The sequence below is a fragment of the Phaenicophaeus curvirostris genome, chromosome 5, assembly GCF_032191515.1.
Source record: "Phaenicophaeus curvirostris isolate KB17595 chromosome 5, BPBGC_Pcur_1.0, whole genome shotgun sequence".
Lineage (NCBI taxonomy): Eukaryota > Metazoa > Chordata > Aves > Cuculiformes > Cuculidae > Phaenicophaeus > Phaenicophaeus curvirostris.
In genome coordinates, this window is record NC_091396.1 from 39,972,482 (window position 1) to 39,988,392 (window position 15,911).

Genomic DNA, 15,911 nt, shown 5'->3' on the forward strand with positions numbered 1-15,911 from the left:
CTGGTCTCTCATTTTCCACTTCGATTTTATTTATAGATTTTTTTTTTCCTCTGGTGGAACAACAATTCTTCTTCCAGACAAAAGTGTAGGACTTCAACATCATCCAGATATTCTTTTTATATATATACAATTAGTTTAAGCTACTTGTGGGTGCTCTGTTAGACATTCTATTTCTTACCTCCTTTTCTTTTTTTAGGGAAAACAAGGCAAACATGTCCTGTATGGCTGCAGTGAACTTTTTAATGCTACACAGTTTATAAAACAGGTAGGTACCTTTTATAACCTTGGTAATATGTATTACTTCTATAATTCTGTGTTGACTTGTTTACCTTTACGTGTCCCCATGGACATTTTTAAAAAAACAGCAACTAATTTGTGAAAGATTAATACATGTTCTGTTATCTGTTTTCACTTGATTGAATTGGGGGTTTGGAGTCATTATGTTTGGTTAACTTTTGAAGGCCTGTATTGTCAGTGTGAATTCATAGGTAATGCGGGTGAACAAGTTCATAATGATTGCCTTAACATAAGTAGTAATTACAAAAAAAATTACTCGGTTCTTGATACTTTCACAAGTAGCATGTCTTTCCAGGTTATTCTAGCAACTTTCACAAATTAAAAACCGCTATTTAAGTGTAATCTTTAAACCTTTATCTTATATTTTACTGCTTATAAATACTGGCTTAGCAGGAGCTTGAAGTTGTCCATATCTGTATTGGAATCAGTTAAAAACAACATCATAACTATTACTTCTGTATGCCTCATTCCAATACAAATGCAAAGTAAGTGTTATTCACAATGGTCAGCAGATATAGCAGCCCTTCAGTTGCTGTCACCACCTATGGTTTTACTTCCTACTAAGATGAGATTATTATTCAAAACTACTTTTTAAAGAACTAAATTAATTCTTGTTGTACTTGAAAGAGACAAATGGTCCTCACCAGCTTATAACTCTTCAGTCAGCTTGATTCAGTTTTTTGTTGACTTGACTGTGTATGCTGCACCTTTACCTCTTGAGATGTATTTAGATTATAAGTCTTGAAGCTCAGATCCTCTCCTCTGAAGGGCGTGCATTAAATATTCTATTACCAGCATATTTCTGGTTTTAAGAGACAAACAAAGCTTATAGTACAAAAATATTTAATGTGTGAACTAGATATTAGTTTGACTGAAAGACAAGATTAGCAGCCTAATGGTTTTCTGTCTCTTCACGTGTAGCTGTCTCAACTTGGCCAGAAATAAGACTGAAACACCATTACCTGGATGGCAGCATGACGACAAAGATTTGTTACAACATTCAGATATCTTCATATCTATGATTTTGTCATTATGTTGAAACTTAAACCCATTTCATTAATAAGATAACTTTTTAAAAAAAAATCTGTAATACAGTGTATATCAATATTTCAGAAATAAACCTTAAAACCTGCTGTATTTTTGGTGGGGGTCAGTTTCACATTATTACATTTTAAATAGCTACCATCTGTGACAGAGCTGGCTGAAAAGCACGGCATTTTCAAGTTCTTATGTATAGTTTCTTTTACAGTAAACAAAGCAATAGCTGGAAGAAAAGGTCAAGTCTGTCTTTAGGAGATATGTTCTTCTTGAAAGCCAGACTGTCTTTATTTAACAAAATTGAAAAGGACAAAACTGCCTTTTAGGAATACAGCCAAAAAGCCTTAGTGCAAGACAACTACTACTTCTAGTTTTTACCCTTTTATTTTTTTAAAGTCATTATACTTGTATGTAGATTTGTGCAGTCTTTACTTGATGGTCCAAAGATGTACTTGAAGATACCTTCAGTACAAGTTTCTGATAGAGTGATTTAGGTGTTCTATGAAAGTTAAGAGAAAATTGCTTGCTTACATAGTCACAGTTTCAGACTGTAAAATCTTTAATAATTTTCTTCTGCACTTTTTATTGTAACTGCTTAAAATGTTAAGTTTGGGGAGAAGCCTCTTAACTTTTCTATATGCACTGATTTAAAGTACAGTTTTTAACAATTTTATTAGGTAGGGGCAGTTTAGTAGTTCAAAGAATTTTATGGTATAATTAAGTTTTGCCAGCGATAATAGCTCTGGATTGCATGTTTGGGAATTGAGAGAAGGTAGCAAAATTTCTTTATAGCTGTAGGTCTCTGTCTCTAGTAATGTCCTTTCTGGAAATGACACTACTGCTGGTGAAGCAATAATGTCTTCAAAATGAGGCTAAACATGCTCAGAAAGTGAAAAGAAAGCACTTGTTGTGGGTTTATTAACAAACTGTGAGATCATAAGAATTACTGACTGACTGTAAATTTTTCAGCAATGTTTTTTGCACTGTTCTTCAATGTTGAATTTTAATTTTGCTCTGAAGGCAACACCTTCCCCAGCTGGATTCTTTTTCAGAAATCTATACCAGAAATGCGGTTGACCTATTCCTTAGAAGTATCATAATAAAAACATGTGTAATCCAGACCAAGTTATCAAAAAGTAATAGTGTTATTAAATTGTCTCAGCTAAGTGTTGTAAGCTGCTCCTCGCCACTACTAAAAACTAACTTTGTCAAGTCAGTAAATAGATTTGTTGTGGTATTAATTGTAGTTGTTGCATGTGAGCACACCACCATATTTCAGTCACAAAGGTCTCATTCTGTCAAATGCAGTTTGTTCTAATTCCCTATATATACACTTTATCTGTAAATAAAACCAAGGTCAAAGTGCATTTGGAAAAGAAAATTACATTTAAGTTGTTTATTACTTCCTGTGGGAGTTTATTCTGGGAGTTTGAAATATCATCTCCAAGAAAACTGCTTCCTATGCGGAGTCTTAGCCTTGCAGCTGACACCCAACTTCTAAAAAAATGTCTTCTTTGTCTGGGTCTTGTGGCAGCCTGTGATACAATGGATCCCACTCTTTTAAGCCAGGAGTACTTCTAAATCACAGCTGACAGAATTTGATGCTCAGTAGACTATGTAAAGATACCTGAAATTACTTGGGTGACTGTGTTCAAAACTGAATTTGCAGTCTTTACACTGCCTCTGGAGGCAAGTGTCATTTGTGCCCAGCTTTATACCTAGATCCCCGGGATGGTTGTGTGAGCATGCACTGGTCAATTAGGGTTTTGCTTTAAAAAAATTAATAAATACAGTTTTAGTACTTCAAACATTCTCTTTCCTCTCCAAACTAGATTTCTGGGTTTGCTCTACTAGTGGTCTTAAAGTTCTCTGTTACCAGTCAAATCTCAGATTTACTACTCTGTCTTTGTAGAAGTGTACTCAATGTGTTTCTTCCCTTCTGACACAACCTGGATTGTGGCATGCTGGTTTGTGTCACGTGGCCCTTTTCCCTAAATACCTCTCATGGTATTAGGAATGTACAAGGTTGTACAAGAAGTCTCCATGGTTAATCTAGAATCAAATTATGTTAAAAGCAAGCTGGCTCTTTGGCAAGTTTATTCCATTTATAGCCTGTCACTGAGCCCTTCACATCCTCAAAGGTCCCTTAAAGTGCTGCAATTAAAGGAGAGGTTACGCCTGACTCAGTGAGACTTTTAAGTAAAATAATATCAGCAATATTCATGTTGCTAATAGGTATTCTAGATGGCTGCATGGGGGACAGGGGAGTTGTTGAACTTTTCTAGCCTCTGTTGATAAACCTCAGGCAGGGCTGTCTGGCAGGGCAGCTCCAACAGTAGTGCTGCCTCTGGCACAGCAGCTCAAGCTTCCACTTCTCAGGACTGGCAGTGCTTCATTGGGATCTACCTTCCTATTTAGGTAAGTAAAAGCAGCAGAAGGCTGAGTTTCAGGTGTCGTACTTGTTCTCAGGAAGAAAATTAGCAGTATACTGCTGTGGAAAACTGGCATGTCTGTCTTTCGGGAAGTATAGACAAATCTTACAAATGGTTTCATATAGTTATCACTTAAGAAATAGTTCACAGTTTGAAACAATAACCCTTCACTTGCTTTCTTGTTTTAATTTGAAGATTTCAGAATGTTTAATGGATGTTTTGTGAGTTGATGAATTCAGTGCCTTTGTTTCTCAGAATTAGACACTTGTAAAAAAAGAAAAAGTAACAATAGAAAAGGAAACAATCATAACGAAGAAAAGAAACCATTGGAGGCCACCACTATATTTAAATGCCCCTACTAGTGTAATACTGTCTGATACAAGTCAATATTTCTTTCCTGCATTAGAAGAAAATTTTGCTAAGATTGATGGTGTTCACGTCAATCTGAATGCAGTGTAAAATATCAGATTTTTCCCAAAACACATCAGTACTTCAGGTCATAGGAATGCTGCTGTCATTCACTGAACTAACAGTGCATACGAAGCCCTGTGACTGGAGTTCAAAAAAGGGCAAGACTTGTCTTTTCACTTAAGTGATGGAAGTCCGAAACAGAATTGCTTGTTAGTCCAATGTGTCCGTAAGAACCAACTTCAGAACTATCACAACTGAGTTCTTCAGATCTGACATAAAAGGTGTTGGGCCAAAGCAACCTTCTGTCCCTTGTTTACTGACAGCCAGTGGAGAGACCTTTTTGCTCTCTTTGGTTGGATGATTCTTTAGTTGTTGCTCATTGCTGGCGAGTGGCTCTGGCTCATAGAAAGTCAAGAATGGTCAGTGTTCTAGGGTTACAGAAAAATTAGCCACAGTAGCAATGATTTCTCTGTAACTTTAGAGATCAGAAAAAATGTTAATAATTTTTTTTTATAGTGAATCAGTAGATGGTTTGTACCATTTCTGTTTTGTTGGGAAATGGTTTAAGGAGCCCACTGTGTAGAAACCTCAGTCATGTTCAGCAACATTCAAATATATTCTGGTCCTTAATGTGGTCACGTGTTACTGAAACATGCATGCCCTCCTTCAAAAGCATCCAAAACTCTGCATATTTAATCTACCAATGCGTCATAATTTTTTGGTTTTCTGAAATTGTAAACCCTTAGGTAGTTCAATTGCCACAAGAATTTGAAATTCTAATTATAAACTTTGTAGATTTCCCTTTATCTGCCAGTGTCTTTCATCTCCTGAAAACCAAACAGGACCAAATTTTATATGTTGAAAATATTACATTGAACTTATACTAGCTCCTTCATGTAACTGCATAGGTTGACTTCTTGGTTTGGCAATGGAGGAGTGATCTTTATCCTGTGAAACCAGATACATGCCAAAAGCCTCAGGACTGTTGCTCCCCAATCCTACTTCAGTCTTCCCATCTTATGCATGTCCATTCTTATTTTTTGCAATCTGCGGGGTAGATCATATGCATAATGCTTTTAAAGAAAATTGCTTTTTAGCACCTCAACATGGACATACAATGTAACTATTATTTACTGCTCCAAATTCTTACATATATTATGTAAATATCATGAAAATAAATGGATGAAAATTAACCTGGATGAATATGAAGTGCCAGAGTGGTTTGTAGCTTCCCTTAGCAAGAATTGGTGTGGATTAATTCCCTGTTTGCTGAGAAGTTTTATTTTGGATTTAGTAGTAATTACATGACCTGATACAAATACAATTTTCCATTGTGTTTCCTATAGCTGAAACCATTCCCCTCCATTTTTTTCTCCTTCCCCTAAATAAATTTATAGTATCTTCACTCTATATAGAGATCTTCATAGGTTTTTAAATTATACTAAAGATTTAATTTTAACAAATAATGGGATCGCTCCTGCTTCATTTTGGGGAGTAAAATTGCACAGGTCAGCTTAAGTAGTTTTTTGTGGTGGATTTAACTAAGCTGTTTGGTTCACTCCCTGAAATGAACTAGGACCATTTGCATACTCCGCTACAATGGCAAAGCTTTCAAAGCTTTCTCAGTTCTTACTGCATCTCTAACAAAGGGAATGATTGCAACACCACTATAAGGTGCCATATTTGCTCTGCTGTGAAATGTTTATCACAATGCAAGCATAGCATTAAATTGATATAAAAATAGAATCCAGGCATCAGTCCAATATATGCCTCTCAAAACTTAAACCATAAATCAACACGTACAGTTCTTATCTGTCTCAAATGTGAATAAATGTGTTTATATGCTTTTTCTAGACCACAAATATGCAGCACTTGACATCAACTGAGTAGGGGAACATTCTCTTCCATAAATCCCATGTGATTATTTTCTTCCTACTTTGTGTTTTGTTCTATGCATTGGTGTTTTCTGTTTGGTGTTCATAACAAAAAATATCAGATCAGGTCACAAAACCATACGAGGGAGAGATCAGCCAAAGATGATGGATTATAGAAGCATAGAATCACCAGGTTGGAAGAGACCCATCAGATCATCGAATCCAACCATTCCTATCAAATACTAAACCATGCCCCTCAGCACCACAGACAAGCACATGATTTTTTTTTGTGTAGAGCTTGTATATTAGAAAAGCTAAATGTTGGCAATACAACTTTGCTATCACTGAAATAAACCCTCTCTTTTTATGTGTGAAGGAAATGAAGTACTGCTGGTGCAATATTTGCTTCAGATTCCCTTTCCAGTATGTTCCAGTCCTCTAGAAGGATCTCTTTTGCTTCATTTTCCTGAGATTGTTGACAGCTGAACTACTGAACTCCAGTTGGGATGCGAGTTCACCCTTGAACTAGAACATCTGTCTATTTCCATAGACTGTTAATCAGCTGTGGGCTGTGTTCATTCAGGTATAGTTTTAATTGGTAATTCACAAAGGAAAGATTACTCATTAACGGTATATGAGTACTGCAATACTGAGGATATTTTATTCTTCCCAGTGAAAAAACCTTTGGGTAGCCAACCTTCCCTCACTGTAACCATGCTCAGATGAGTTATTTGAAAGCAAAGAACTTGAAGGTAAGAACTACCACACAGGGAAGGTAACTCTATAAACTTACCGTCTATGGTTTTTTTATACCTCCATCTGTCTGGAAGTCATCTTTATCATGGGAGGAAGATGTGGTAGTTTGAGGAAGAGGGAGGCTAAACAAACAAGCAAACGAGCAACTAGAAATCCTCCAGGAGTAAGTGTCAAAGATGACAAATGCACTTGCTTTTTAGACCCTCATCGTACTCTGCAGGATTGTTCTGCAGCTCTTATTGGGAAATTGCACCAGTCTTCACTAGCCACATCACCAGCTTTCTGATGGTTCCGCAAGTCACTTTTCTTGACTGGGGAGGAATCTGGTACATTCATCTTGCCTTGCATAGGGCAAAAACAAAGCAGTGTTCATCAGCTCAGGGCTCTCAGGGAGAAGAGTGAATGCTCATGTCTTTAGCCACACTCCCTCCTTGCTGGAAAAGTTGAATTTCTGTAGGCATCAAAGCCCAACATGAAAATAGGGGAACCAAAAAGAGGTCACACTTCTGCAGAGCAAGTTCATTATTTTTTTAATGATAAAATCTCTCGCTCATTAGTTACAAATTTCTGTATTTTTTTCTTTACCTCTTGCCATGAATTCACTGCAATACCTATGATCAAAAGCACAGTCCCTATATTTTAGGATAGGGTCCAGCTTAGTCAAACCATCAATGAAAACCTGATGAAAACTGATGTAGTTTTGTAATTGTTGCAGCAAACCATGGACACCAAATTCATGATGTTTTCTAAATTCTTTTTCCTCCTTTAGGTGTCATTAGTAATTTGTTTTGCTGTTCTCTTTGCCTGGCCTCCCTGTGTGCCATCTCTGTCTAGTCAGAATCTGGGCTTCAAGTGCCAAGCTCACCAGTATCCTAGCCAGGCATTCTACAAAGCCTGACAGTTCTTCAAGTCCATTCATCAACACTGGTGAGAGCCTTAAATTACGTAAGGGCCTTAGAAACCTACTCCAGTGTCCCAGCAGAGACAAGGATTTAGCCCCAAATGCTCATATTGATACTTCAAAGGAAACAACTAGTTCCATTCCCAAAACCACAGAAACATTTGTACATCTCAAGTTCCTGAAGCAAAAACACATCAGATTTGGAAGAATCTTTTGGCACGAGGTGACCTTGCTTTCTGTTACCTATTTCTAATAAACACTCATTTTGGGAATGAAAACAGTGCTAAGAAAATAAATGCAACTCTGGCTGACTTGGATACAGAAAGGATGAAATCTGGACTGCATTCTTTGGAAATTTTCACAGTAAGAAATTAAGAACAAACATCTCTATCATTTAGTTAATGTGTTGCATTTTGCTCCTGTTCAGATAGATAAGTGTATTTTCACAATGAAAACAGAAAAGCTAAATGACCTTAAAGTGTATTCACTGAAAGGTGATCTTACTCTAGTCTCCACCTTCCTTTTGCTTAAAATTATTACGTGAAAGGGATTCCATTTTGTTCAAATGTTTTTCCTGATTCCCCAATATTTACCCCTTGTATACACAATACTCCCATTTTTCTCATCATGCCTAGTGCTCTTAAATGTAAGAAGACTTCCTCTTCTGCAACTGCATCCTAGAGAAATCTGTAAGTAAGCAGCCACCATGTCCAAGTCCAACTTCTCAAACGGGTTTGTTGGTTTTGGTTTTTTTCCCTCTTCACAAGGGATGTGGAACTGGAGATGGATGGCAGAACTGATTGCATTTTGCAGATACATCTTGATTACTATCTTAGTTTCTCTTGCTCATTGGAAAACAATTTTGGCTGTGTCTGACCTCGTGACTGCCGGAGCTGCAAACCTCAGGGCGGAACCACCTGGCTCTCAACTCTGCAGCGCACAGTTCTCAATGATAAAGACTCCATAGCTGCTGAAAACGCAGCACATCCAAAGTTTGAGGAGCACTATTCAGTGTTATGGCCTAAGCCAGGCAGCACAGAAAGCACTGCTGCCTGGGCAAGGAACTTGGCTGGCATCAGTAAGGGCCAAGAGGGACCATGAAAGGGGAAGGTCCAGATGAGCCACCTTTCTTCTCCCAACTGAAGGCCCAGATCAGAAAGTGTTGGGATGACACAAGCAGGAGAAAGGTTCATGGGGCTGGCAGGTCTTGGGGCCAGCTTATTTAGTTTGTAGAATGTTCTGGAATGTTCAAATACTAAATGCTCATTGTTCAGTGTGATCAGACGTGAGGACTGGTAACTGAAGTGTTTTCAACCCTTCTTACAAAGGGAGAATGCAGAATCAGGCCCTTCCCAAGGCATCAGAGTGTAGAGATTGCTTAGGCAGCAGTGTGGGAGAGGAAGGGATCATAAAAGGACACCAGCACAAGTCCAAGAGGGAGAGTCTCTCCTGAACTTAAAGCCAAGGACAGAAAGTAATGCTGTTGGTCAGCAAGACTAGAGACACACTGAACAGGTTCCCACAGTAGCCATGAGTAGAGGACCTGGCAATAACAGTGGCCCGATAGAGGCCTTCTTTCTCCCTTCCTCCTTTCTCCTCAACAGAAGGTGGCCAGGAGAAGAGCAGGGCACTGAGCCACATGCCTCTACTGACCATGTATTGTTGTTAGCATCTGTCACCAAACAGAGCCAGGATAGAGACTACAGCGTACAAAAATCACATCTTGCTAAGCTAGGGATGACACTGGGGACACACAGGCATTCTTCACTAAAAGAATTAGCTACCGAGGAACTAGTGAATAAATTCACATATTTAGGCTCAGTACTAAATAGCTGGAAAAATGAATGCTGCCTACCCAAAGAGTATTTGCAAGATCTGTTGTCAAAAGAAGCTATAAGCGCAAAGAAAACACAGTTCAAATGGCTACAGGTAGCTCTGAGATATTGCATGTTGTTTGGTGCCACAGCTACAGTTCCACTTTATAAAACTGCACAGGTATACAAAAGATTTAGTGGTTTGGCAATGAATCAATGAAAAAAAGAAAGGTGAAAGTTGCAAACATTAGGTTTATCCTGCTGTTCTTTTATCTAAAAGCCTGGATTGAAGAAAACAAAATCTTAACTGTGTCCTCGTGTCAGACAGAACTTGGCTATAAACTATAATCATCTTTTGCTACAAATATCACTACAGCTATTTTGATGGGAAGCACAAGAAAAGGTAAGTTTATGCCAATGGGCTGCCTCGCGACACATACAATGAGGTTCCCAAGTCTTCTGGAGAGACTGGTGCTCCTACAAGAATATGCAAATATATTTGAATCAAATTCTTGAAAAAAATAATTGAAGACCCACAGGAATATCTACCTGCAAGATCTTACACTGTTTTGTGTGTTCCTTTATTCATCCCCAAATTCATCACAAACATCAGTGCTTTATGTACTACAATACCAGGCATGCAACCTGTATTTCCACATGCATAAGGGCAGAAGCAAATCTCATGATTAAACACAAAACATGGGTTTAGGAATCTTACCATTTTCCATATCATCCCAGTTACATTACTGTGTTGCCTTCCTTAAGCAAGTATTTTTTTTATTGTATGTAATACTTCAAAGGTCTGAACACATCTAAAGTTAAGAAGTCAGTTGGGCAGTTGTTTTGAAATGGGAAAAGAGTTTACAGGATGATGTGAATTAAAATAAAATTATTAGTAAACAAATGACATCAAGTTATTTTACTTGCTACTTACATTAAGCCTGACTAGTAGCGGGTATTGTGACCCATACTTAAAAGGGAATGCAATTAACTTGAAATAGAGATTTTTTTGTTTTTAATAAAAGTGGTTTTCATAAATCAGTGTTCTTTTTTCCTTTCCCCACTGTGATCAGAACTTAACTGTCTGAAAGTTCATCTGGCAGCGGAAATATTATTTCCAGTTTGCCTACAGATACAGTCATTTCTCAGGGGCTGGCTCATAGCAGACGCTTTTGTAGATAGTCTTTAAACTTTGCCATTTCAGAGGCAAACAGTCTTGATCAAAGGATGAATAAAAAGAAAAGCCTCAGGAGATTCCTTCTCCACTGACTACCTCCAAAGGGTCCTCTCGGGTTACGAGCTCTCTGAATCTCAAAGCTACCTTCAGTTTCTATTTATATCTTCTAAATCTTGTGTCCTGTAGACCTAAAAGCAATGCCAAGCCTTCCTTGTAGAATAGGCATACTTCATCTTATTTCACATGCCACTTCTAAGGAGAGAAGGAGGGGGAGTTGTGGATGGAAGCCAATGCCATAGCGTAAGTACCCCGTTGATCTGGTCGTTTCCTACATAGAATGATGGTGTTGTTCTATAGACTTCAGAAGAGAGTATGTTTGTAAGAGAAATACATGGTAGTTGCTTTGAAGGATACGAATTAAGAACAGGAACTAGGAAGCGGCAGAGTGATTTAGAGTGAAGGTACAAAGAGCAAAGGGAAAATGCACCACAGCCTGATGTGTGAGCAATGTTCTTTTTCAGACAGTGAGGCAAGAGCATAAGTGCAACTGAAGGAATGGGAAAGAAGTAGGAAACCATACACACGGCTGGAAAGAAGCGGTTAAGAGGGGTAAACAGCCAGCATTTGAGTTAGATTAGCTCTTAATTGGAGTCTCTTGAAAGAAAAGATGTAAATGAAAGCACAGGCACGCACATACGGAATTATCCTTGTAGAAGGAAAGTTTTTCCTACTGCAAGAGAAAAGGGCCCTATTCTACTGGAATGAAATAGTGGCTATTTAACAAAACCTAACAAAAAATAAAAAAAAGAGCATCTGAGAACAATGTATCTATTATAGCCTTATTTTCCAGCAGATGTTTTGAGGTGACACAGAACAGCTTAGTAGCTGGGTGTTCTGTTTTAAAGACCATGCTGTGAGTCGTTCCGGAACAGAGCTATTTTGGCTATACAGGGCTTTTAAATTACCATTTTTAAAGTGTACTTAAGCTGGTAAGCTAGGCGTAGCTGAAGACTTTTGTTTGAGGAAGAAGGGCAGGAGCCCAAGAAAGGTGCCTCCAAAAGAAAAATGGGCTTTATTAAACCAAAGTGCACAAACAGTACTAATCTTATCTGGTTTTCATACATCAGTCTGCAGCCTTAGTAAAATAATATATTTCACTTGAATTCAAAACTAACATTTCTAGAACATAGAAAAAGAGCTTTTGCTTTGCAAAAATATTTTTGCAACAGCCAGGTGTCTGAGTGCACTTCCCAAAAAATGGCACCATTCATAATGAAAAAAATAGGCAAAGTGCTTCAGTAGGAACTTAGTTCCCAGAAGTTTGAATAAATGAGCTTCTATTTAAGTAGCAAGAAACTAAAGAATTTCCCCAAACTCAGTAATTCTTCCTGTCTAACAAAAGGCCTGAAAGTGGCCAGTCTGCAGGTACTTCTGCAGCGTTTGGGTTGTTGGCTGTTAGCATCCTCCTTGTACCCACGGCATCTGTAGGTTTGTGGACAGCAAAGCACAAAATTATTTTACTCATACCCCAACATAAATGTATTGCTGCCGAGGTTCTGTGCCTGACGATCACCTTTCACATAAATACATGTGAACTCTTTCCAGTGCTTGTCTTGCCCATCACTGCCTGGAAAACCTTTACCCCAAAATCCCTTGTCCTAATGCTTCTCTACCATCAATGTTTTTACTGGACGAATTCAAAATAACTTAACTTCAAATCTCTCTTCAGCACCAACAGCCATAAAAGATTCAAATACACATGCTATAATTTAAAATGCATATATGTGTTTATGAAGAAAATTGGTTTGGGCCAGAAATATTTGCTGTTGTACTGTTATTTCTGCCCACAGCGAACACTTTTATTCTGTTGTTGAACACACAAAGCACGTTCAAGCGATGCCTTTATAAAAAGACGTGCATCCAGAAATTGCAGAGCTACCTCTGAAGATGCTTGGTTTATCTGACATCCTGAATTAATACCATGCATTTTTGTATGCATCGTCTTTCCAGTAAAAAAAAAAAATCCAAACATTTGAGAATAATCAGCTCAGCTAAATCTATGTAAAATCCCACAATCAAGTCACAGGAGAAAGGTAGGTTTCTACAGTTCCAGTTTGAAGTGTGAAGCAGTCCTGACACAAACAGGGTATTGCCCAGCTGCATATTCTCTTGCAGTGCCCATGCTCTGGAGGAGACTCCACTTCAGCCTCTTTAGTAAGCACCCATGCACGCACTGCAACAAGCTGACACACAGAAAGGCACCACGTTCTGCCATTTATTTGGCCAGAAACTACACAAGTGCATAAATTGCTGCAGCTATTAAAACCTTTGATATTTCAGTTTAATTATTTCTGTCAAAAAAGAAGAAACCACAGACACCACCACTGCCAAAAAAACCCGAATTATTCGTCTTTACAAATAGTTCATAGAAAATTATAACAAATCTAAATGTCTAATAATAACAGAGAGCAATTAAAACTGTTTTCAACCAGGTCTGTTGCATATCTGTATTCATCTTCAATAGCTAGCGTGCTCTAAACGTTTGTATATTGAGCTCACAGGTAGACATAAGCAAACTACTTCGATTTTACTAGAACATGCACATGCTTTACATAATAACATATAGATCTTATTAAACTGCTCATTATTATCTTAATTCTGCTGCAAATAAAGTCAGCAAAACACAGGCAGCAGCAACATTCATGTTAGCAAGACCAGGTAATCCACCCAGCCCAGCATCTCAAGTATGGTCAGCACCAGCAGCTTCAGAGACAAAATTTGGTTCTAATGCAGATTTCCATTGTTGACTGGCGGCAACAAACTAGTTCAAGCTGTCAATATTTCTTAAGTCATAATCAAAAACCTTGTCATTTCAGTTACTGTATTTGAGAATTTGATGTCATTGACACTTTGCAGATATGACATCTGAGTGCTAGCTTGCTTGATTTCTTTTTAATCACAATTTTAATGGTAACAGCCCAACTGGAGCCCTTCTTGAAAATTCCTAATATACATGCATAAAACACACAAACATTTTCTCCAAGTAAAACCACAATGCCAATTGAGAGTTCAGAGTTAATTATTTGTAAAAACCAAGGACAGTACAATACATATCCCTGCCCATGAGATAAGGTACTGGGAGATCAACACAACAAAATCACAATTAACTCTCTCACTTCCTCACAGCTGAATAAAAGAGCAGAAATAATATTAGTTTTGTAAAAATCAAACTCTTTGACAGCTGTGGGAAACCAATCCAAAATTTAAGGGGACAGCTGCCACTGCTAATGGGTCCTTGAGGCATTATTCACCAACAGGACAGACAGAAATGATATATATGCAAGTAAATATTTAGTGTCTTTTTATTTCCTTGGAAGTACAAACTGCATATCATATCCTTGGTAATGCTAACTGTGGCTTTTATCATTTCAGCATTTATTATGCTACTTCTAGGAAACTAAGGAGACATACTAAAATTATTTCACTACTAATGGCAATGGTATCAGTCTTTGCTGACTTGCTAATTTTCTCCAGACAAATGACTCCGCTAGCTTCTCTTTTCCACTCTGATTTCTTTTCTCTGCTTGCTCCCCGGATATTTTTGATGTGCAGATTTTCTTCTCACTTACAAATCTCCACTTGGCATTCCCAAAAATACTACAAGACATAGTTAAAAGCCAGAGGTTTAAAATCCATTTAGACCAAATTGATAGAAAAGTAAGAACCTGGAGGGATGGGGGAAAACACTGAACTGTTCAATGTTAACCTAATGGCAAGGATCTCCCCCCTGGAAATTCCTACATATTTCAGGTAGAAAATCCTCCCCCCACCCTTCAAAATCAGCCTCCATGGATGAGAATATTTTTATTTAAATCTCCACTAGTATCTTAAACAATTCAGTTACATAAAATAGGGACCTATAGACATGAGAGTCTCAAAATACACCCTCTGCCTTCAGAGAAAGGTAAAATTCTAGAGGTAAAAACTGTTTCATTTCTTGCTGGCCATCATGTAATCCTGTTCCTTGCACTCAGTCAATAATGCAATCTACACCCCTGGCACTCCACAGCTGTAGTGTTGACACAAAATTAATCTTTATCCAAGATGTCCCTTACCCTGCCTGTTTCTTTGCTTTATGTGCAAAAGCTTATGACACATCTGAAAAACTTAAAGCAAAGGTAATATTCACAAACTCAAAATTGGAAAATAAAAGGTTTCCAGTCTAGATTGAAAACTAATAATTGAAAAACACACTGAAACAGATTTGACATTTCTGCAGAAATACTGGAATTTCTACATAGTACCACAAAACTGAGTGTCAGATTACTGTTACTGCCCATGGCTTTGTTTATGAGTCTTTCAGTCTTTTACATATGCGGAAACTGTTCTAACAACAAAGTAATTTCAACCACAACTGCTTAACCATTATCAGCAAGAAAAGAGTCCACTCAAGGCTACTAGTTGCCAAAGCTAACAGATTAAGTCAATATACTCATCTGGAAGTTCTATGCTGAGCTATTTTGGAGGTAGGATGAGCCAAGAGAGTTTAGAAAATGTTCGAGCAATGAGTTAATCTTATTTTTCTGACATAGAAATATTTCCCAAATGCCTTTTCTAATTAGCATCAATTTTCCTGAAATAAAATAAAAAGGAACCCTTGTGAAACATTACAGACATATCAGTTTAATTATTTTTGTCATGGTGAGATCAGTAAATATGAAACGTGAAAAAACAATTTTAAACATGGAGATAAGGTCAGTCTCACAAAGTTAATGTGAAAGAAAAACAGAAGCAAAATTATTTAGAAGCCTAGAATACTGTTCTACAGAAATTTTTCATACCTACTGCCCCAAAACACAGGCAAGAGGAAAGAAGAATAACTTCCTAGCAAGTGAACTGGTAGAAATATTACAAGAGTCAGGTACTCTCTCCATCTTATCTGCCAAAATCTTAAGTTTATAGAACATTCAAGCTGGGAAAAGTGATGAAATGAAAGGATTGCAGGTTTCTGGGGGAGGAAATCTGTGTACTCCTTTTCCAGAACCACACACAACATTTTTGGCCAGCCCTGTGACAAGGAAGATTACACCCAGAGTAAGTATAGAACCAATAATCCCAGAGCTAACAAAAAAAGAAAGGTAAAATTCAGTGGGGAGAACAAATCTGAGAAGAAATTTATGTGGAAAACAAAAGTGACCTATCTGAGCGCTA

At 37.7% G+C, this 15,911-nt stretch overlaps 2 protein-coding genes across 2 annotated transcripts in view; both read left to right on the forward strand.

Moving 5' to 3' along the window:
- Positions 1-2,716, forward strand: part of SCFD1 (sec1 family domain containing 1) — a 48,814-nt gene extending 46,098 nt beyond the window's left edge. The window contains exons 24-25 of the mRNA XM_069858380.1: positions 197-265; positions 1,219-2,716. Coding sequence (XP_069714481.1) covers positions 197-265; positions 1,219-1,242 — 93 coding nt within the window. The 3' untranslated portion in view covers positions 1,243-2,716. The remainder of the gene's footprint in view (positions 1-196; positions 266-1,218) is intronic.
- G2E3 (G2/M-phase specific E3 ubiquitin protein ligase) overlaps positions 1-15,911 on the forward strand; it is a 229,052-nt gene that overhangs the window by 71,366 nt on the left and 141,775 nt on the right. The window lies entirely within an intron of this gene.